Below are 25441 nucleotides of genomic sequence, written 5' to 3'. Positions count from 1 at the left end.
TTTTGGATAAAAAAGTATCTCTCTTAAATCTCATGCATATTTACTTACCCCTTTTTTTCTTCCTTTTTCTCATCTCCTTCTTTATTATTGCATTGATCAATTTCATCCTAAATGAAATAAATGAGGAATATCATTATATAAAGAAAACAATTGCACAAATCAGTAGAGATTATTAATAACACCCCATTCTTTTATAGTTAACAATACATTTATTATCAAAACTATTAAATACCTTATCAAAACTATTAATACTATATCCTATATATATAAGTTCTAATACATAATATAGTTTAAGTGATTTTTCAGTTACAATAGCACAACCTTTATTTACCTCAAATAACACATCTTCTCGAAATTCATTTACATTATCAGCCACAATACATGATGATAATGATTGCAAAATCTTAGCACATAATTAATATTTCCCAAGATTTGTAGAATTTTATAATTAATGAATATCATTTTAATTTACATAAATTTTTGCGCAAGCTTGTATATTTTTGCTATGTAATACAGTCAAAAGTCGTTAATCCGGACTCGTTGGGACTTCGGCAATTCCAGATTATCGATATTTCCGGATTATAGATCATCAGTTTAAATCTGGTAAGATGCCATGCAGAAATTATAAAATTAAAAATATGAAACCGTAATTTATGAAATAAAGAACAATTATGATCTAAAGGGTATCAAAACTTACAAAAAAAAGCTTAATATTTATTTGTTTACTTTATTAAACATTTCTTTCAATGTAAGTTGTTTAAGTTGCTTCGTTTTATGTCATAATACTTTCTCTTTAATTCTATAAACAGACATAATTTCTTGTTCCGTTACAAAGTTCCGCTGTTCAAGTCCTATAATTGCAGAGTCCAGAAATACAGACTAATTTGTCAATCGAAATTTTTTCGTTTTCAATAACCTCTGTGTCACTTTCTTCACTATCAGAAGCGAATTATAATGACGAGGAATTTGATTTAAATCATATCAAAGACGGAGTACATCGAGATAAAGTACTACATTTAGTAAGGAATTATAAGCCAAAAAAATAAAAACATCTGTCCTGAAGATAACGATAGTGCTGACAGATCAACTTCCGATTCACTGCGCGCCGTGGTTCTTCCCCTTCCCGTCCCCCGCTGCAGAGCAGCGTGAAATTGATAAGCAGATTTCGGAATGGTTAAGAGAAACAAAGGTTATGCCTTTATCCATTTTTTGCAGCAATTCTACTTTTTGTTTAATGGACTTCAAAACATACTTTCGCTTTGTAGATCCTTTACATATTAGTAAATATATATCGGAAATTCTATTTGACATAATCGAAAGTTCAAGCTTACTTTTATAAAATTGCTCTAACAGTCTGCAAAAAATAATAAGCGAGATCCAATTCGAAGATTAAGGAACAATGCAATCTGCAACATTAACTGAATTAGATAATTTTAGCTTAGCTTATACCATCCGTTATACATTAAACGCGCATGTGTAAACGTATTATGCGCATGCGCACACGCATATTCGCAACCATAAAGTGCTGACGCATGCGCAGAAAGTTTGTAGCTTTGAGATACGGATTATGGGTGTCCGAATTAATGACTTTTAACTGTATTATTTACTTATTTCAAGTTTTTATTTATGTATTCATTAAGTGCATTCTACTGTAATTTTATCTTTATTGTAATATATAATAAGTAATTTTAACCTTATAGTCAATTATTGTGTCTGTATGTGCTTAACTGATTTACTATTTTGTAGGGCAGATGTTAGCACTATAGTTTAAGGAGAAATGGAGGTATAGACTAGCCACAAGCCTCAACGGCAAATTTTTATCACCTATTTGACAATATTTGGAGATTTCTCATCAACATCAATGTTCAGAAAACATGCTTTGCAACATTTTAGGATTGATTTTTCTAGAAGAATCAGACAATGCTGTTCCATAATTTTTGTTATAGTTTAAATAAGAGGCTGTTAGAAATTATGAATCAGTTCTGAGTTTATCTGCTTTGACGAACATGTTACACAGTTTAAAAACAACACAGTGACACATTTTTAAGCGATTTATATTATTAAACTTTGCACAAATAAACATAATATATAGCTACTAGTTTAAAACACATACTTTTAAATAACTTATAAACTCTAATGAGTGTTTACAACTTTAAAGCTGTGAATTTTGGACCACATTTATTCCAAATTTTTAGAACCAAACTAGTGATTCGCATTCTTGCGTTAATAAGAATTTAGAACACTCGCTTTAAAATCGAAATATTGAAAACATATATTTATACAAAAAGCAACTTTGATATGAACTCTATTAAGTTTTATGAATTTTTAAAAGAGATAGTTCATTTATTAACAAAAACTTCAGTCTTGTGAAAAGCATCACAATTAAATTTTCAGCAAGATGTAATTAGTTAAAATCATATGCATATTTTGATATTTAGTAATAAATGCTATAAATCTCTTTTAGTGAAATAAATAACTGTAACATTTTCTTAATGGAAAAATTTGTGATTTATCCTTTATTTCTCGGGGAGAGGAATAATTACTCAAATCATGAATGATTTTTGCTCCTACATATATATTTTTCTCTAATTCGGCCTTTGATATAACAAAAGGCACCCCAAGTCTTACTATTTAAGGCACAATATTCTCACAATCTGTATTTGAATCAAATTCAGTGGTGTAGCTAGGGTGGGGCAAGAGGGGACATCTGTCCCCAGGCGCAGCATCCAAGGGGTGCCAAATTGATGCTACGAAATTTTTTAATGAAATGTTTTCCATTCTTGGCACACAGAAAGGGGCGCAAGTTTTCAGTTCCCCAAGCGCTGGAAACTCTAGCTAAGCCCCTGATCATATTCAATTGAATACATCACATTATGATTTCTTAGTATTATTAACCACCACATTATGCCACATGCCTTAAGGCCAGATATGTTACAGCTTTTACAAGGTAAAAGCTGCAATGTATCAGGCCTTTAGGGTCTCTGACCTTTATCGGTCTTAATGGTGCTTAACATGTAGAAATATCATGTTTTACTAATTCAGAAGTCAAACAACAAAAATCAGCGTTATACCTACAAAATTTTCACAGGACTAGTTTCGATGGTTTTACCGAACCATCATCTTCAGCTGCAAAACCGCAAATGAAAAAGATAGGAAATAATGATTAGATAAGATAAGAAAGCCTGGACAAGAATAAGCAAGTGGCGCCATCTGTTGGCGAAACCAGAACTAAAACATAATTTCTCTAAAAGCCGAAGGCAAATTTGGATTGGAATTAGGATCGTTAACTAGAACAGAAAGATTTTTATGAATGTGAAATGCCTCTAGAAAATCCAGTTCTCCAATGGAAGATGTTTTTTGAATAATTTTGGCAGCAGAAAAATTGAAAGTGTGATTTTCGGACCAACAATATTGAGCAACAGAAGACTTCTGTGTTTCCTTTTTTCTAACATATGCCTCATGTTCTTTGACGCGAAATTTTAAGGCTCTCTTAGTTTGGCCAATGTAAATTAAACCACACTGGCAAGGAATCCTATAAATACCCCAGGAATTCATATCCGGAATGGGGTCCTTGAGTATAGAAGTTGGAATTTTATTGATGGGAGAATAAACAACCCGAAAGTTAAATTTCTGCAAAATATGTGCAACTTTATAGCTAATTGATGGAAAGAAGGGAATGACAACAGAATTTTTATAATCTCCTAAAATAAGAGTGTGGCTTTTAGTGTGTTCAGATGAGAATTTTTTAACTGCTTGATTAATAATGTTGGGTGAAAAGGCCCCTGTCAATAGCTATTGCTTTTAAATAATTTAGTTCTTCTTCAAGGGCTAGTTTGGAGGAGCAAACTTGAAGAGCACGGAAAACATAGGAATAAAATGAAGCTAACTTTTGTTTAGTCGGATGACATGATTTAAAGTGTGGTGGAAGGCAAACCGATGAAGGTTTACGGTAAACTGTAGTACTGAAGTTGGATGTGTTACGTGTGACCAGAATGTCGAGAAACGGAAGAGAATTGCAAGTCTCAAGTTCAAAAGTGAACTGAATAGCAGGATCAATAGAATTCATTGTTGAAAGAACTTTATTTAAATCATCTTTATTACCTTCAAACAGGGTAAAAGTATCGTCTACGTAGCGGAACCATGCCGGGAAGTTTAAAGTTTCAAACAATTTTGATTCATAATAATGCATGTAGATATCAGCCAGGATGGGACTGAGGGGGCTTCCCATGGCTAATCCCTCAGTTTGTTTGTAATATTTATTTTGGAAAACAAAATGTGTTTGTTTCAAACAGAGTTGAGTGAGAGAAATTAGCTCCTCAATTTCGATGCAAGAGAAATGAAATTCGCGAAGTCTGGTTTCTAGACATCTTAATGCACCCTCCACTGGGACATTGGTGAATAATGATTTTACATCAAAAGAAACCATGAGTAAATTACTAGGAGAAATGTTTTTAACCTTTTTTACAAACTCTATTGAATTTTTTATGGTGTAAATGTTATTGTCTAATAGAGTGGAAAATCTAGAAACTAAATATTTAGCTAAAGGATACGAGGCAGTACCTAAATTTGATACAATAGGGTGGAAAGGAATACCACTTTTATGAATTTTGGGAAGAGCATATAATCTGGCACAATTCGCAACAGATGGGATAAGCGAATGTTTTAAGTTGCTTGAAATGATTTGCGAAGATTTGATCGCAGTTTTTATTTTGGATAAGTCCGAAGGTGAAGGATCTTTAGGGATTGGATTATATGGTCCTTCGTTTAAGAGTTTAGTGACACCATCGATGTAAGTGTTCTTATCCATGACGACTATCTGGCCACCTTTGTCGGCCTTTGAAATGATAATATCCGGGTTAGAATGAATTTCGCGCATTGTAGCTCTTTCTCTCGCAGTTAGATTTGGTTTCAAAGGTTTATTATTGAATTTCACATTATGAGCGATAAGATGCCTAATCATTTCTTTCTGTGAATCTGAAACTTTACTGAACTTGAAAGCTTTTTCGATAGGAGCCAAAATCTTTGGAATCGAGGGTTTACAGGTTTGTGAGAAGTTAAAATTATATTTTAGAATTCTCTCTTGTTCTTCTGAAAGACTAACATTAGAAATATTAACTATTGGCTTGATGTTTACAATGGGAAGATTTTTTGAACTACTTGAACTGGAAGACTGTAAAAGAAGTTTTTCGAATTTAACTGCAAGGGTGTTTTTATGACGGTTAACTGCATTCTCCGTTCTAGACCAAGACTTTTGTTCAAGGGCAGTGAATTTTGGATATGATTTAGCGAGTTCCAGATGAAGCTTATAGAGTTCATGTTCAATTTTGGACAATTGTTGACGTGTATCCCTTATCACGGACCGAAGTAAGGCAAGCCTGCAATTTAACAGAATTCTTGAAACGCGACTCGAAGGTTTTTGATTAGATTTGATTTGAATAAAATTGAGGATCAATTTTTTACATTTACATTTAAGTAAAAAGTCAAGATGATTCAGGAATTTTTGCCGTTTCAGGCGTAATTTAGTGAAACGATTAACGGATGAAGGCATGATAAACAATGCAAAAATCAAACTAAATTAACTGAGCAATAATAAAGTACACACAAAACACAGAAAAATCCCTCACTGAAATGAATAGAAAACAAAACGTTTGTAAGCAAAATGCATGAAATCAGACAAGCAAAGCACAATATCCAAATGTACAAAACATAAACATAACTTAAAAATTGCAAAAATGTACTCACCGAAACTCCTACAATCACAAAATGGCGGCCACACCACGTGTAAAAAAGAAAGCAAAATGTAAGCCTGTTTGGGGCTTCTATAATTAAGACACAATAACACGCCGAATAAATATCATATTTATTCGGCGTGTTATTGTGTCTTAATTATCGTGTTCTAATCAAAGTTTCCCGCCACCGCAAATATTATTTGTGAAAATAGTTCATGTTGGCGTGTTTAATCATATTTTATCAAATAATTTGAAAAAAAAGACACACTTTAGAATACTGCGTTGTGAAATATGTAAAAAAATATCTTTTAAATATGGTTTATCATTAAATATCATTAAGTACAGGGTGTCTGAAGTGAAACTATTATACGCTACCAGATTAGAACCATCATTTACTTCCAGTTCCGTTGCAAAAAGTCAGCAAGAGAATGTCACAAATCATGTGTACAGTTTTAGGTACCAATGTTATATCATATTATCAGGACTTGTGTTCCTCTTGACTTGCTTTGGAAACATGAACTATCCTGACTTGGAACAGGGATCTTACTCAAGCTATGTTCAATAAATTGTGAAGTAGACAATACACACAGGAAGGGTATACGAAGCCCTTTATTTTTCTATCCTTACAGATCTTTCCGGAACTTCGGAATACAACCACTTGTGGTCTGAACGTAAGAATATAAAACTACTAACTAAAACTCTAACTAAAACTAACTTTGAATTAGTATACAAGTGAATAGCATTAAGATTGGCCGTTATTTAACAAAAGTCCGTATGTAGTACGCCGAACTGCTAAAACTACGATACGTTTGAAATTATCAAGAGGACTAAACCTCTGGCCTTGAAGGCAACCGGGTGAAAACTCGTAAAACTACTATGGCAAGCGGCTTGCTTCCAATAACTCTTTCCTCTATCTTGCTTGGCAAAAAACCACAACTTAAGTACTTGGCGTTAGCAAGACAAATTTGCATAAATAAGTTAAAGCTTTTAATTCTGGCCGGAAGTAGAAAATAAGAAGTGATAGTAAAGATTTAAAATAAAATAAACGTTAGTAAAACTTAGGATCCTTACAATATGACATTGTGAAGGTTTGGCATTAAAGTTCAAAAACAAGAACTATGACATTCAAGAAAAGCAGAATGCTCTGTCCAGCCTACCGATGTTGATGATGCAAGAGCTTATGGAAGAAGATCAATATGTAACCACTCGAAAGTTTGCTAAGGAGTTAGTGTCATGTCCATTAGTCATGCTATGCATCCGATACACTTGACGTACAAGTTCAATCAATGGGTGCCGCATGAGCTGACTTAAACAGATAAGGATAGACGTGTTCAGGCCTGCTCTAATCTGCTTGAATATCAATGCAAAGACAAAATTCTGGACAGGATTTTTACTTATGATGAAAAGTGGATTTACTTCAACAACACGGGCTGAAAAGAGGATTGGTCTGTGGCCGGTAAGCCCGTCAGCAGTGTCACAAAGCATTATTTGACTAACAAAAAGATCATGCTTTGTATCTGGTGAGATTGCCGTGCTATTATCCATAAAGCATACCTGGAGATAGGTAAAAACCCTTGACAGTAAGATGTTAGTCCGTGTTGATGCTGCTATGAAGAAAAAACACTGAACTGAGTTCTGGAGGAAAAAAGATAACATTCCATCAAGATAACGCAAGACCACATGTGTCTGCACTCACTGGCTGGACTCTGTATGGATTTGGATTCGAATGGAATCCTTTATTATACCACCATATAGCACCGGCATCGCTTCTTCAGATTATTACCTTTTTTTTTCACACCTATAGCTCCATCTTGCTGGTAATATTTTCCATTTTGCACAGGGCATCCGAAATGAGATTGATCTGTTTTTGGACTCGTGGCCACCAAGTTTCTAGGCTAAAGGCTTTGAAAACATTGGCAGAAAATCATAGATTTGGGTGGTAATTACTACCTGAAGTAAAGGGTACTGCTTTCATGTTTTTTTTCCCTAACTTTATTAAGAGTATTTTTTGGCAGAAAACTTTTGTTGCAACCAGATACTTCAACTGATTTCCCATAAGGGAAAACTGCCAAAGGGTAGATGGTAGGAGAACATTTTCTCCTAGTATGGATTCTATTCCATTTAAGGAGATAGAAAGATATTAATATAAGCTAATAACACAGAGAGAATAGTGCATACAGGCCTGCGTTAGACCACTTCTTGAAATACAGGTAATATTTAAATTTTAGGAAACGACAATACAATACTGAACATAGCCTAATTTTAAACCATTATTCAACGCACCTGTTTTACATACCTGAACAATGCCGCCCAACCAGGACAGTGGTTAGCGATGCTGACTGCCGTAACAAAGAGCCCAGGCTCAAATCCCAGAGAAGGCATGGATGCTTGTAAATGTACAGTGTCTGTGCAGCAAAGGCGCACTGCGGTGCAATATGTGGCAAGGCGAAAGTCCTCTTGAGAGGTTAATGGTAGGAGAAGAGGGGAGACTTCCCTCTCCGAGTCTCAAAATTTGGGGTGGAACTAAACAAACTCATACTGTTATCTGTATGGAGCTTAAGGCCTGTGCTAACAACAGGCACATGCACTTTTAACCACGATGAATTTCACGGTTCTGATGTTGATGATGATGTTCTGATGTTGATGTCAGACAAGTGAGTAAGTCACAACATACCTGATAAATTCATAAAACTCTGTTGGGATTAACTGACTTGCCTCAATGTTGGGATTTAGATTTTCACATCAGTCCGACACAAACACATCCAGAAATAGTTTTAATTTTAAAATTAGTTGTTTAATTAAACTGTAATGATTCTTTGATAATTTATCCCCATACCTAATTACTTTCGGTAATTATGACCCCTTCAGATAGCGAACTGGTTAATAAATGATTTGAATTCCAACACTGGATTGAAAGCTTTATAGACCAAAATTTTAATGCGGGAGGGGGATGCAGTTTTCTTGATCCAAAATAGTTTACTAATCATATGCCTGCAATAAACCAACTTCAACACGAATACTTAACAAAATTTTAATTGAGCTCTTATCAATGTATAGAACTTCCGTTAACAAGATATTCAGAATTAACAAAATCATGTACATCGACCATTAGGGGAGAAAAAATTAAATAAATATGCAATGCAATATCCTGCATACACTAATATGTGTTTTACGTGTACTTTTCAGCTACATTTCTTGTGCCTCTATATTTCAAAATCTAAGTAACAAAGAGAGAGTTGGATATATAAAACAATGCAGCTGTTGAGCCAAAAATGAATTCTAAGCTTCGAAAATTAGGAATACAAGAATTCAAGGATTATGAATAGTATTTAGATTATAGTAAAACATATGTGGGCTACCAGACTTAAGGAAAAAATTGCTTTCGTGGAGGACCTTTTTAAAGGAAAATTGTCTCGTCACCGTAACTGTCTGTTAAAGGTAAACTGTTTTTATTAAGTTCCTACTATTAGCTCACACTCTCCCTATATCTTGTTCAAATCTTCATTCGTTAATAAAATACTTTTTACTCATCCACTCAAGTTCAAATACATTTTTTTAAAACTTTTATTGGATGACACTTGATGTTAATACAGTTTTTTTCACACATTAAAGTCAATTCTTACTTATTTATTCCTATGTATTGGAACTAAAGATATGGCGTTTTTATTAAATATATTATAAGACTTAAAAATAATTCTCACCTGTGGTAAAAATTCATTTTATAACAACTTATAAATAATAGAACATGAATGTGATAAATGGGATTGTAATATTTAACAAAAATAAGTAGCAACAGTAAGACGGAGTTCTAAAGATTTGTAAAGTGTATGGAATTAAATAATTGTAGTTTTATACAGTTGAATGAAGCGGATGTAATGTCCCATTATGTAAGTGAAAATTCTCCCCATATTTCTATGTTAACGTGATAATAATATATGTTTAAAATATGACCCTTTAAAATGTCCCTTGCTTCACAAACAGAAAATGTGAAAAGAAACTACAACACAACGCAAGCAACTGTCATTAGATGGAATATTAATTGAAGAACTGGACTGCTCGAATCACACTGGAAAGTTCCTTTCAATGATGAAGAATTACAAACGATGGTTAGAATGAGAAATTATAGACCACCATCAGCTTCATAAATTAGAAACGAAAAAATGTTAATAAAAAGTAATTAAAATAAAAAATTTCTTTGTTGACCTAAGTACGAAATGATTTTTTTTCCCCTCCATATTACTTGTTTTAAAGGTAAACTGTCTCGGTCGCTGAACACTGGTCGTTCAGTCCAAGGTTCGAGTCTTGGCAAACGGGCTGGCTACAAGGACGTTTTTGTGGTTTTCCCCATGTGTAATGCAGATATGACCAGTTTTTTTTTTTTTTTTTTAAAGACCTCAACAGGGCATCCCTTTGTTTCCCTAAAACAAATGCATGAAAAACATCAAGAAATCCATGAAATCTTCCGTGCAGCCAGCCCATTCACCAGCATTTGAGCCTACGTCAAATTATTAGAGTTCAGTGTTTTTAACGTTTTAGCGCCAGTGGATTACTTTTAAGCTCGAAAATTAAGAGAAATGCATTACTCAGAGAAAAATCTCTAATAAAGCAGTGAGTTTTAAATGTGATTTTATTTCCATCCAGTATTTTCTTCAGACTGCTCATTATAACAAAATATACATCAGCCATCTGAAGAAAATTTCAGCTAATAAATAAAATTTCTAATAGATAAAGCCAGCACCTTCTATTGCTTTTCAAAATTAATAAATCTGTGTATACCTTCTCTTTCTCCATCCCAATTTAGACAGCAAAAAGCAAGTCACACATAATTGGTACATAAAAAAAATTAATTTTTTCATATAAAGCTAATAGCATGAACTTACAAATTAATCTGGAAAATATGAATATCTTTAAGACAACAAAATAAATAAGTACAAGATATAGAAGCACATTTTCTTCGTTGATAACACATACCCATTAACAATTGCCCTTCTTTCCCCTCCCGAAACTAGTCAGACAGGTACTAATTTCAAAATAATACCGGAATCAATTTCTGTGACAGCCAGTTTAAATAACTAATTAATTTAAAATTAATGAAATAAGTTAAATTTTTACATGTATTTCTTTATATAACATAAAATTATATTTGTCTGTTTAACAATCCACCAATGAGAAGACCACAGATCACGATACTGCTCAAACTTTTTACAACTTAATTACAGTCAAAAGTCGTTAATTCGGACACCCATAATCCGAAATGATCTATAATCCGTACCTCAAAGCTACAAACTTTCTGCGCATGCGTCGCATTGACGCATGCGCGTAAGACCTTTACTGCTGCGATATTGTGTGTGCGCGTGTGCAAAATACGTTTACGAATGCGCGTTTAATGTATAACGGGCGGTATAAGTTAAGCTAAAATTATCTAATCTATTTCAATTAATGTTTCAGATTGCGTTGTTCCTTAATCTTCGAATTGGATCCCGCTTATTATTTTTTGCAGACTGTTAGAGCAATTTTATAAAAGTAAGCTTGAACTTTCGATTATGTCAAATAGAATTTCCGATTTATATTTACTAATATGTAACGGATCTACAAAGCGAAAGTATGTTTCGGAGTCCATTAAACAAAAAGTGGAATTGCTGCAAAAAATGGATAAAGGCATATCCTTTGTTTATCTAAACTTTAACGTTTGTTTATCTTTAACGCCGCGGCCGGCGGCGCGCAATGAATTGGAAGTTGATCTGTCAGCACTATCCTTATCTTCAGGGCAGATGTTTTTATTTTATTTGGCTTATAATTGCTTATTAAATGTAGTATTTCATTTCGATGTACTCCGTCTTTGATATGATTTAAATCAAATGCCTCGTCATTATAATTCGCTTCCGATAGCGAAGAAAGTGACAGAGGTTATTGAAAACGAAAAAATTTCGATTGACAAATTAGTCGGTATTCTCGACACAGCAATTATAGGACTTGAACAGCGGAACTTTGTAAGTGGACAAGAAATTATATCTGTTTATAGAATTAAAGAGATTGTATTATCACATAAAAACGAAGCAACTTAAACAACTTACATTGAAAGAAATGTTTAATAAAGTAAACAAATAAATATTAAGCTTTTTTTTTTTTTTTTTTTTTTGTAAATTTTGATACCCTTTAGATCATAATTGTTCTTTATTTCGTAAATTACGGTTTCATATTTTTAATTTTATAATTTCTGCATGCCATTTTACCAGATTTAAACTGATGATCTATAATCCGGAATCGCCGAAATCCCTACGAGTCCGGATTAACGACTTTTGACTGTATATCCTCCCCTCGGAAGGGAGAAAATGTGAAGTTCGGCCTCTCATTAAAATTGTTATCCCACATGCGTAGTTTATGATCCTTACCTTACTTCCTGATTTTTAGGAGAACCTTCGCAAAAAACTGTCTAAGGAATTTTTAACGAAGGATAACTAATCATTTAAATGATTCAGGCTTTGAAAAACATGTCAATATCAAAAACCGCCGATTGTTATGTTACCGGATTTCAGACAGTGATTTCCATGCATCAATTTGTAGTACATAATACATCGATTAAAACGTATATTATTTTGATGCATGACACACAATCCTACTATTTACAATAGGAATGTTCATTTTAAAAACTCACTGGTTTACTCGCGAATCCCGCTGTTCCCCCCCTCGCCTCTTAGATTTCAAATGAAGATTCAACTATTTTATTATGCACTTAAGAGGGAGAAATGACGCGGCATTTCAAAATGCATTCAGGATTTAAAATAAATTGAGAAGAATGGCAGAAATGTTTTCATTGGATTACTTGACACACAAGGCCTATGGGGTGTGATGCCTTCTTGAAGACAAACTGGTTCGTGTCTACGTTACATATATGAAAATGAAAAACCGCGAGTACCTTATGAAGCCAGCCCATGATGAAACGGAAGCTTCTTAATGAATAATTTTCATATTTTGGTGGAGAGGAAAAAAAGCTGAAAAAAATGACATTTGCTACAAAATTTTCTGCTTTTTAAATAATGACTTCTAAGCTGCATTTTGGAACAAAACATTGATATGCAAATTTCTATTCATGAATTATTGATTATATTAAAAAATATTAACATTCACAGAACAAAACTAAGAACAAATTTTATGACCATTTATTGCAAAGGTTCTTCTGATTACCAATAAGTCAGGCATTATCTGTAAATGGAGATTCAGATACCTCAATGAAATTTAAAGATACCTAGTTCTCTTGCAATTTTAATATCAAGTTATACATTTATCAACGCAACGTTTAGTACCGCCATTTGATAACACATTACCTTCCGCAAACAATAGCTAAACTCTTATATATATCTTTTAATTCTTAAACAGTTTCATACATGATATTTATCAATTTGCTGCTTATAATAATTGTTAAAACTCAGCAAAAGTGATATCTGCGCTTCTGAAACACATTTTATTCATTTTTCTATAGCTGGAACAAAAATATATTATTAGATGACCATTACTTATTAAAACAAAAAAACTTCACGTTAATAAAATATAAATGACTGCACAATGCTAATGGAAAAGAGGAGGAAATAAATTTCATGACTGGTTTTATCCCGCAAGCGGATGACCGAAAGGGAGATGACATCACTCAGTAGTACTAAAACGTATTTTTCTTTCATCGAGCGATGCTGAGGAAATGAAAGTAGTATTCGTAAACTATTCGGAATACTAAATCATACAAAACTACACTTGCTAATTAAGAATTCCTTTATAACATTTAAGAGCTAAAATTAATTTGTAGATATGCTTTCATTAATCTCTTCCCCCCTTCCATATTCGACGATGTCTCTTTACTTCTGAAAAACATATCGCGTTGAGTTATCGCAGATCTCACTTGGAGTTGATCAATCGCAGACTAATGTCGAATACTGCGCATGGCGAAATGAGAATTTTTCGCAATTATTCATGGCCCTTATAGGAGATAGACCATGGGTGTCTAAACTATGACCATTTGAGCGCCGCATTGCAAAGGGAAAAAAATTGCGGGGCCGCATTGCAAAAAACAAAAAAATGCGAGGCCACACATACAATATTTTTTAACAAATTAAAATAAAAATTAGCTCTATGTCGTTTTATTAAAATAAATTAACTTCTTTTTGTCATTATTTTTTTAATTTGAATTAGATATGTATAGGTACATATTTATTACAATTTGTAAAAGTTTTGTTTAGTTTGGATTGCATGAAGATGGAAAAAATTCAAATTAATGAGATGGATGACTTTGCTTTTGTTGAACAAGCAAATCGATATCGGGTTCAATAGACGAGGTTGATATTGATTTTTCAATATGTTTGTCAGTGATCTTATAAGGTATTTCTCCCGCCCTCTTAGCATGCCTTTCTGGTGTAGCGGTCTGCATGCTGAGCGCGTATTCCAGATGTCCGTGGTTCGATTCCCGGTGAAGGCGTTGTTCATTTTTCAAGTCTCTTGCTTCCAAATAACCTAATAGCTCTACAAAAGGCGCCGAACTAAAAAAGGTGGTGGATGACGATTCTCCTACACCAGGATTTGGCGATTGGGTTCCCTAATCCCCAGTCGCCCTTTAAAAGGGGGAGTATATAAGGTATTTCTCCCGCCTTCGTGGTGTAGTGGTCTGCACACTGGGCGCATATTCCATAGGTCCGTATTTCGATTCCCGGTGAAGACGTTTGTTCATTTTTCAAACCTCTTGCTTCCATACAGCCTAATAGCTCTACAATCTTTGCCTTATTTTTGTTTTTTGTATGCTTCGTTTTTGAAAATAATTGTTCACAAATATAGGTACTGCCAAAAGCTGAAGACATTAATAAAGCATAATTGTGAAAATTAGGATATTTATCGCGGGGTAGGTAATCTTTAGCAACTACAGCAAAGAAACATTTTCAAAATTTTCAGTTGAATGTCACTTTGCATTTAATACATCATGACATTATAAGATGTTTTTATTTAAATTTTTATTTTAAAATAAAACGCCAACGAATTGATTATATATGATTCAAATTCAAACACTTATTTTTTTAATAAAAATGTGTAAATTTAAATACTTTCATAATTTGCGTTTGGGCCGCAAGTGACCCGTGGGCCTTATTTTAGACACCCATGAGATTGACTAACCCAGTGGGCGGCGCGCGCGTCATGTCCGCAAGAAGAAGTAGAGATGATATGGTTTACTTTAACACTGAAAACCTATGGCTTTGTATAACATAACTGTTTTTAATTATTAAATGTGATACGTTGCATAAGTGATGAGATTGTGAAAGTCACAGTTTTTTTCCAAATAAGATTTAATATATCTCATTAAAGCACTTTTTACTGCATTTTGTGCAATTTTTTCACACGTAACTCTTGGATAAACATCTTTACATTGGTAAAACGGTTAAAAAAACTATAAACACAAAATTTATGAACTTACTTTTGCATACAAATAAAGTAAAATTAAATAAGACTGATAGTACACGACGCTTTGAAACAAATAAGGTAAAGTTAAACAAGATCTGATAAGTTTTTTAAAATTTATGAGCATTTTCAGGCAGTGGTTTTTAAAATTATCATAACATTGCAAGACGATCATTTGTTTGATTATACAATCATTAATTATTAACAATATAATATGACCATAAGATGATTATTTATTTTAATAATTCATAAAATTCGGAGCATAAACTTTTCTGAGTGTAATGAAAAATATATATGTATATATAATCTGTAAACACTCAGATTTTATATTACGCTCAAAGGAACTTTTTTTAACGTTTTGTGTGTTACCTTTGTTTATTTATCGAATATCATGTTCTTCGCACGTAAAATTCAATTCAACAGCAATATCACAAAATATCTGAACACAGCATATCTTTAGAATCCCCGCACTGGAGATAAAAATGTTATTTTCCGTACAGTGTTGTCATTACTTGCTTTGTACTCATTCTGTTAATGCTTTGAACTCGCTGAGTCTGTTAATCAAAAATTAGTTAAAAGTTTTACAAAATATGAAACGGATTAAAAAAAATGCGAAATTCAGCCATCCTGGTGGCCATGTTCGAGTGGAGGATTATGATTCGAATGCAAAAGGTAATCAAACCAGTCACATTTTATTGTGTACTGCTTTAATAAAAGTTCAAAATTCTAAGCAACAATTTGTGAAGTGTAGATGTTTATGTGACACTGGATCTCAGAGATCATTTATTTCAAGGGATTGTGTGAAGAAATTAGGATTACGAGTGAAAGATAATTCCATTTCTGTATCATGTCTAGGAGAATTTAATACTATAAGTAATGGGGAAGTCGATTTAGTATTCACTTCTCATTTTAAAAGTGATATTCGTGTATCAACATCAGCGTTTGTACTGGACAAGGTGACAGATAACATTCCCTATGTATCTTTGCCATCAATCATCTTCGATAACTTCAGTGATTTACAATTAGCTGATCCATTATTTTACAAGTCACAACCAGTTGACATTTTATTTGGAGTAAATGTATTTCTGCATTTAATGACGGGAGAAATTGTCAAACGTGGTCCTGATCTACCATTTGCTCTAAATTCGAGGTTGGGATGGATAATTTCGGGTACTACAAATTTTGAATCTACAAATTTTGAGCCAGTATATGTAAATCATTTGAATACAAACACAGATGAGTTAGTAAATTCTTTCTGGGAGTTAGAAAAGTTTCCAAATGTACAACCTTTAACAAATGAAGAAAAATTTTGTGAAGAACATTTTAAAAACTCGCATTTTAGAGACACATCAGGTCGTTATTCAGTTGCATTACCATTCAAACATAATAGAGATATTCTAGGTGACTCCCGTGAAATGGCGTACAGAAGATTTCAATACTTGGAGAAGAGGCTGTTATCTATGAAAGAAATTTACAACCAGTATATTCAGTTTATGAAAGAGTACTTTTCACTAGAACACGTAGAATTAGTGCCAGACACAGATTATGAATTAGAGAATAAACACTATTATATCCCACATCACTTCGTGTTGAAGGACTCTAGCTTAAAAACAAAATTGAGAGTTGTTTTCGATGCGAGCGCCAAAACAACCACATGTGTTTCTTTAAATGATACACTAATGATAGGCCCAAAAATACAAGATGACTTAATTTGTATTTTACTAAGATTCAGACTTCATAACATTGCAATAACCGCTGATATTAAAATGATGTACAGACAGATAAAGGTTCATGAAAAAGATAGAGATTTTCAGAGAATATTATGGAGAGATAGCCCGTATAAGCAAATACAAGTTTGTCGTTTGAAAATAGTTACATATGGAACTGCAGCTGTTCCATATCTTGCAACCAAAGTTTTGAGTCAGTTAGCGATTGATGAAGGATTGAACTTTCCAAAGGCAAAGAATATAGTTTTAAGAGATTTTTATGTTGATGATATGTTAACTGGTGTAAAAGATAGTTCGGAAGGTATTGCATTGATAGACGAATTGCAACACCTGCTAAAAAGTGGTGGCTTTGAGCTTCACAAATGGTCGACAAGTGAACCGTCGTTGTTAAAAACCTCTCGCTTAACAAACACAGATAGTGACAATATTCATCGTGTAATAGAAGACAAACCATTGAAAGTTCTGGGATTGGAATGGCATCCGGAAAATGATGAATTCAAATGTAATATCGGTGTAATAGAGTATCAAAGTGTTCCGACTAAAAGAATTATTTTGTCATTCGTAGCAAAACTATTCGATCCATTGGGGTGGATAGCTCCGTTTGTAATTCTCGCTAAAATGATCCTTCAGCAATTGTGGAAATTACAGTTATCATGGGATGATCCTGTAACAGAAGAGATTGATCGAAATTGGAGAAATCTAGGTAGAGAAGTTAAACTTTTGAATTCTATAAATATACCGAGGAAAATTCTGCTACCTGATTATTTTCGATGTGAACTTCACGGATTTTGTGATGCGTCTGAAAGAGGTTATGCAGCAGTTATTTATATCAAAACTTGCAATAACTCTGACATTAATGTTAAACTCGTAACAGCTAAAACTCGTGTGGCACCATTAAAATCTATTACGATTCCAAGACTGGAATTATGTGCAGCAGTGTTATTGGCACGTTTGATTCAGTCTGTAAAAGCTGCATTAGTTATAAATTTTGATTTAGTACAAGCTTGGAGTGATTCACAAATCGTGTTGTCATGGCTAAGGTCAGATCCTAAAAAATGGCAAGTATTCGTATCCAATAGAGTTTCTGAAATACAATCCATCTTACCACCTGAGAACTGGAGTCATGTTGATGGAAAGGAAAATCCAGCTGATTGTGCTTCACGTGGATTATTTCCTGCAGAACTATTATCTCATCAATTGTGGTGGAATGGTCCTTCTTGGTTAAAGTGCAGTGAGATTGCCTTGTCTAAAAATATTCTTATAGATGAAGAGGCATTACCAGATGCACGTAAAACAGTCTCATTTGTAGTTTCTGAACCTGTACAGGAACTTGCTATTATATCAAATATATCTTCATTTCCAAAGTTACAACGCATATTTGCTTGGATATTAAGATTCATATCGAATTCTAAAGTAGCATATCTAGAAAGAAATATGTCTTTTTTATCTAGTAATGAAATTCGAGCTGCAACTTTCTGTATTGACCGAATAATACAGCGATTTCACTTTTATAAAGAAATTCAATGTTTGGAGTTGGGAAAGGACTTACCTACAAACAGCAACCTCCTTAGCTTGTGTCCAATTTTAGATGACAACAGAGTGTTACGTGTAGGAGGAAGACTGAAAAATGCGCAACTGTCAGAAAATGAAAAACATCCAATCTTATTACCTTCAAAACACAATCTGACAGAAATCATAATTAGACACTTTCATGTCAAATATTTGCATGCAGCACCGGAACTTCTTCTATCTTTAATTAGACAGCAATTTTGGATCATAGCTGCTAGATCTGCTATCCGAAAAGTAGTAAGATCTTGTATCACGTGTTGCAAACTTAGAGCTAAAACTGCAAGTCAAATAATGGCTGATCTACCGGAATCTAGAGTAACACAATCGCGACCATTTCATCGAACTGGAATAGATTTTTCTGGACCGTTCATGATTAAACATCGTGCAGGACGTGGACAAAAATCATTTAAATATTACGTATGCTTATTTGTGTGTTTTGTAATCAAGGCAGTACATCTTGAAGTGGTAGAAGATTTGTCAACAAAGGCATTTTTAAGTGCATTGAAACGATTTATTGCAAGAAGAGGGAAACCATTTGAGATTTATAGTGACTGCGTGTTATTGTGTTTGTGACAGCCATGTAGAATGGCTCGCTTATTTTGTATCAATTATTTCGCATCGCTGACAAGTGTAATAAAATAAAAGTGTAGGAATACAGTCCATTTGTTGATTGATTATTGTTTGTGAAACATATTAAGTTTTAAGAACATATGGAGTTGTAGTAGAAAATCTTGTAGTGCTTTCGTTTTATGAGTTTTAATTAATCCCTGGCATTTCACTTTCGCGATTTTCATCGAGCATTAATATTTGGATTCATGTTAACGGCATAATATCACTCTTTACATCGAGAAAATGACTCAAGCTACAATTACCTCAAATATTATGCATTTACTAACACCTGTTGATTAAGAGAATTCAAGTGTATATATTTTTTTAATTGAGCCGAGAAGGACTGGAAGTGTTACAATGAATCTAGTGTTTTCTTATTTCGGCGCTTGCATTCTTGCGATTTTTAAAGTGTAAGATTCAGAAAACATATTGTGCAGGTTCTGATTTATCCCTTGTTAACAAAAAATGTTATGTGTGAATAAATTGAATATATTCGTTGTGAATAAGTAATGTGTTGTGAATAAGTAATGTGTTGTGAATAAGATAAATTCCTTCTGTTTGTTGAGTATTTCTTGTGCAGACAGTACATTTAAGAGTGAGCAGTTATTAAATGTGAAATTTAACACACTAAATGCAAATTAATAAAGTTCACTTTGAATAAACTTCTGCACTGGCTATTATTATGGAACATCTTTTTCATATAGACTGCAATAAAAAGTGCTGACTTCCACTTACATATATAATTGGTGTAAATATTTTTCTCAAATGCATAGTTTTACGTAAAGATAGCATTTGGGCTCAGACGTTTATCACATATTTCTTTCTTCATCTTATTTGTCATTTATTAAATATTTCACACGGATATTTTTGCGCAGTGTCCGACATGTGTTTGTATTTATTTCAAATTCTTTCAACCAGGTAGTGAAATTTTCATAATTGCTTATATTTGATCTAATTTCGCAATGAAAATTTTCAGAAGAAATCGACGATGCTTTAATTATTTTGTACAGAAAATTGCGTGACAAAATATTTTCAACCATTCTGCTTAAATCTTAAAGCACACGAAAGGTCATGTGATATGATAGAAATATCACTGGATGCCCATTGGTCCATTCTGGAAGCCACTCAATCGGTGGCTACACAGACGTACACTTGTTAAATATGCGTACGGGAATGACTTTATATGATTTGAGTCAAGGATCTATCTGCCTATAGGTCAAGATGCCTTCGTGGAGGACTTTTTACGGGAAACTGGCTCGTATTCCCGTTATACATGGAGAAAACCACGAAAACCAAACACGCAGTCAGCCCGTTCGTCCGGGATTCGATCACAGATCGAAGTACCAGTGTTCCCCGACGGTACCGCTCGGCCCCTGGTAAGCTAAGACTTAAACGTCTATTCATAATTTAAATTATCTGAATGTATCTACGAAATTCTAAGACACTATTTTTTATACTTTTCACATTATTATAATTCCGTAGAAAAATTCAATAGAAAGTTCTAAGGATCGCTTTTACTTATTATTTAGTATATAAGCTAGTAATTTTTCTCTTTCCCACGCTAAAAATTTCAACCTAATTGACTTATACAACTAAAAAAAATTTCTACTCGAGCTTCCTCACAGTTGTGTAAAGGATTGTTTAAACATTTTTCTTTGAACTCGTGGACCCCAAATTTTTGTGAGTTATAGAGAGCCGGGCCAACATCGTAAAAATTATATTAATAAAGAGCAAAATATTGCAAAATGAGTGTAAAATAAAAGTTAAGCGAGTTAATACTAATAATAGCGATTTTGTTGCTCAAGAAGTTTCGTTTCTAAATCACTTTTGCTTCACAGTTCTAAAGTGATCACGTGAGATAAACTTTGTGATGACGTCAGAAGTTATGTGAGCTTACGAACCTATTGCGCTACTTCTTGCGACCTTTTTTTCTTCTCTTGCTACTTCAGCTCAAAATTTTCTAGCAACACAGTATAGAACGAAAACACATTTAGCTTTTCTAAAAATATGGAATCCATATTGTTTATCTTCAAAACGTCAAATTCGTATATATAAAGATGTCTTAAAAACAAAACCGCCCAATGTAAAATACTTCCAATAACACAAAATGATTTGTATCTGTATATCTGCATGTATCTGCATTGTCTGTTGTTTAAAATTATAAATGTGAGAGTAGCATAGCATAAGGGAAAAAATACATTTAAATCTGACAACTTTAATGATGACATCTTTAATGATGATCATTCTAGCAGAAGGCTTTTTTCAAATTTGTGGACTTGCTTATAGTTAATCTGTATCATACGATGCCTTTCGCCACTTGAAGAGAATTTACAAATCATGGAAGATTATCACTGCAATATTCAAACTTTTTCCTTCCTTCATCTGCCATTTTGATCACCCAGTATCATCAAGCAGTTCAACTAAAGAAAATTAAACATCTTTTTCTTAACACACTATGGAATATGCAGTACCAGAGATAGTCTTTTAAATAAAATAAACTGTTGTAAATTAATCATATAGTTATGACTTTTCTCGGGAAATAAGTTGGAGGGAACAATTCACAGACAAGATTAATATACTTTTAATCAAGCATTAAACATAAATAAGTACATTCCATAAATTTAAGAATTTAGCCTGAAGGGCACTCTAAGAATTATTACTATTTTTCTTTAGACTTGAAAGGTGTATTGGTGTGTAGGTGTATTTAATTATGGCAAAGCACACTAGGGCTATATGCCTAAGGGAAGGAATGCCTTCGTGGAGGACTTTCTAAGGGAAACTGGCTCGTATACACGTTACACATGGGGAAAACCACGAAAACACCCATGCAGCCAGCCCGTTCGCGGGATTCGAACCTCGGACCGAACTACCAGTGTTCAGCGACTTTACCGCTCAGCCGCTGGTGGGCCGCGTAGACTTGAAAACAAAAAACAAAAAAAAAAAAAAAAAAAAAAAGTTTCTCTCATTACAATTCTCGATGTTTTCTTCCATATTTTACACTGTATGAGAACAGCAAAAATGAGATGGAAGAAAACGGATTTCCGGCAAAAAGCGGAAAACTTTTCTTACCTTATGTACAGCACTCAATAACATGATCATTTTGAGTGTATATGGAAAACAGGAATGAGAAATTCTGCCATTACTTTATCTTTTGAGAGAATCCGGATGCTCTATCAATGCATAATAATTATTTAGAATTTTTCCTTTCGTATTTAATAAAAATGTAAGACTGCTAAGGGTGAGGTTTAAAATTTCCACTTATGCACATTTTTTATTGCTTTCCTCTTGGTAAAGAAAGCCCCACTCTATCAGTAGATAAAAGTGTTGCTTGTCCACTCACTATAATATCTACAAATAGAGGCTTTTCCAGGAAACTAATTTATTTTTTGTATAGTATGTAACAGTTAAAAAAAATCGCACATAATAATCTCCGCAAAAATGCAAATTTATGTCAGTAGTTTTACTAATTTTTTCTCCCTTAAGTTTACATCTCAAGTTTAATCACGTTATGATAATGCATATTTTTTTTTTTTTTTTTCCAGATGTAAAGTTTTAGAAATCTTAAATAAAAGTACTTTGAGCAATACAATTTCGTAATACAAGGAAATGTTCTACGAAAATTTTAAATCGAAATGATGAATGCGTTCCAAATGCATTAAGTGAAATTGCAGGGCGGGAGGAGGGGATTCCAGCTTTTTGAATTCAATTTATCAAGAAAAGTTAACACAAATTTCAAATTTTACATTTAGACATTCAATTCGAGCTATCGAAAATTTCAATTAATCGAAATTCGATTCCATCCGACATTTCAAAATGCATGAAAAACGACACAAGATAACAGAAAATAAAATACAATTAAAAAAAAGGTTTTTATAGAATAAGTTTTCTTTAAAAGGGATATGCCAATTAAGGCACTAAAAGGAGAAAAATAATTTATCATATAATTTAATGGAGATAACAGGTTAAATAATTCTATTTGCAACATTCATCTACAATTTTATATTGCGAATAATAAAAACATGGAGTGCCTAAATAACGAAATTATTAATTTAAATGCACTATCAAATGTATATGCCATTATCTTTAAATTTCTATATTTGAATGAACTGCCAAAGTAGATTTTTCAGGTTTTTTTTAATTGTATATTTAATGTTTTTTAGTCTCAATCACAAGTTATTGATGTTGACATTTTAAGACAATTATGAAATAAAGAAAAGCAACTGAATACCATTCAGAGAATGAAGAAATTCGGAAAATATCTGATTGCAACGTAAGTTTTCCGCCAAAAAAAAGTTCTTAAAAAGAAAACATGAAAGCAGTACCTTTAGTGCGGGCAGTATTCACCACTTAACTGATTTTCTGCCAACTTTTGGTAGTTTTTCAAGGCCTTCGGCCCAGAAACTTGGGGGCCACGAGTCCAAAAACATATCAATTTCATTTCGGACGTCGTGTGCAGAATCGAAGATAGCGCCAGCAACATGTAGCGGCAGGCGTGAAAAAAGGTAAAACTCCAAAGGAGCGATGTCGGGGCTATATGGTGGGCGTAGCAAAAGATCCCATTCAAATCCTTACAGAGTCCACCGGTGAATGCAAACACATGTGGTCTTGCAGTATCTTGTTGCCACATTACCTTTTTTCGCCGGAACTCAGTTCGAAGTTTTTCCTTGACATCGGCGTCAATACGGACTAGCATCTCCCTGTACACCTTACTGTCGAGGGTTTTACTTTTCCCTAGATATACTTTGTGGATAACACCACGGCAGTCCTACGAAGATACAAAGACACAGACTAACATCTTGCTGTACATCTTACTGTCAAGGGTTTTACCTTTCTTCAGGTATGCTTTATGGATAATACCACGGCAATCCCACCAGATATAAAGCATGTTTTTGTTAGTCAAATTGTGCTTTGCTACGCTGCCGACGGGCTCACCGGGCGCAGACCAACCCCCTTTTCATCACACGTGACGTTCCGGTCCAGAATTCTGTCCTTGCGTTCATATTCGAGTAGATTAGTGCAGACACGAACACGTCTGCCTTTATCTGCTTGAGTGAGCTCATGAGGCACCCAGTGAATGAACGTGTACCTTAAGTTTATGCGATGCATAGCGCGAACTAATGGACATGGCACTAACGTCTAAAACTCCTTAGCAAGCTCTAGAGTGGTTGCAAACTGATCTTCTTCCACAGGTTCTCGCAGGCAGACCTCGTCAACATCAGTAGGCCGGCCAGAGCGCTCTGCTTCTTGAATGCCATAGTCCTTGTTTTTGAATTTTAGGTACCAAACTTTCACAGTGTCATATGATACAACATTCGTACCTAAAGCTGTACAAATGATTTGGTGACATTCTCTAGCGCACTTTCTGCAAAGAACTGGAAGTAAATGACAGTTATAATCTGGTAGCGTGATAGTTCCATTTCAGACACCTTGTACTTAATGATAACGATACTTTTTTACAAATTTCTAAAGCGAGTCTTCTTCTTTCAAATACCAAAAATCGCTTGCGGACATATTATTAACACGCCAGCGCGAACTGTTTATGCAGACAATATTTGCGGTAGCGGGAATTTTTCGTTAAAACCCGACATATACTATAATAATGTTACAACAAGCACCTTACTTGAAGCTAAAATGAAAATATCTGATATGGACAGCTCGTGACTTCTTATTACAACCTATTAAATTAAACATGTTTTTTGTTGCACTTCATTTTCTTTAATTTCATTACAGATGTATTTCTTATTCAAGCAATTTAGTTCCCCCTTTCCCTTCGCGGCAAGGCAAAAACACATAAAAACATCTTTATTAAAAACTGTACAATACAGAAAAACCTAAAATATCAAATACCGTTAAAAAAAGAAAACATTTTTTTTAATGAAAATCCATTTTACAATCCGTTTTGGAAATAAGAGTCCTATTCTGTCCGCATGTTCAGACGTCATACAAGTACATCGTTCAAATGGATTCAAGAGCAGTCAAAATGGATATTTTCGTTGAAATATGATACCCAAAATTCTTCACGATTTCAGTACTTCCTTTACTTTATAGTAAATAAAAATCGGTACTATTCGGTTTTGAGGGCCGTAAAAATCGCCAAACTATTGTTGATGCCAGTGCTGCCAAAACTAACTGCGGCAACCCTAACGCAAGAAAGGAAGTATAATAGTAAATAACTATCTAAGATTAATGTTTCAATTTAGATGAAAAGTTAATTTCATATAATACTTTTTTTATTATTATAATTTATATAAAAAAGGCTAAACATGACTGAATGGAAACATAAGAGTAAATTACTATTTCAAATCCATTATTATAATTTATTTAAAAATTGCTAAACACAACTGAATGGATGCCTGCATCGCTAAAGCATAGTTT

At 33.6% G+C, this 25441-nt stretch overlaps 1 protein-coding gene across 1 annotated transcript in view; it reads right to left on the bottom strand.

Annotated features, from left to right (window-relative positions):
- The window catches only part of ssh (Protein phosphatase Slingshot), a 242807-nt gene that overhangs the window by 160608 nt on the left and 56758 nt on the right, over positions 1 to 25441 (bottom strand). The window contains exon 2 of the mRNA XM_085819257.1: positions 49 to 107. Coding sequence (XP_085675383.1) covers positions 49 to 107 — 59 coding nt within the window. The remainder of the gene's footprint in view (positions 1 to 48; positions 108 to 25441) is intronic.

This window comes from Stegodyphus dumicola, chromosome 6 (assembly GCF_044657685.1).
Source record: "Stegodyphus dumicola isolate Sdum_Otavi_A_Nest chromosome 6, ASM4465768v1".
Lineage (NCBI taxonomy): Eukaryota > Metazoa > Arthropoda > Arachnida > Araneae > Eresidae > Stegodyphus > Stegodyphus dumicola.
This window is presented reverse-complemented; position numbering and strand designations above follow the sequence as displayed.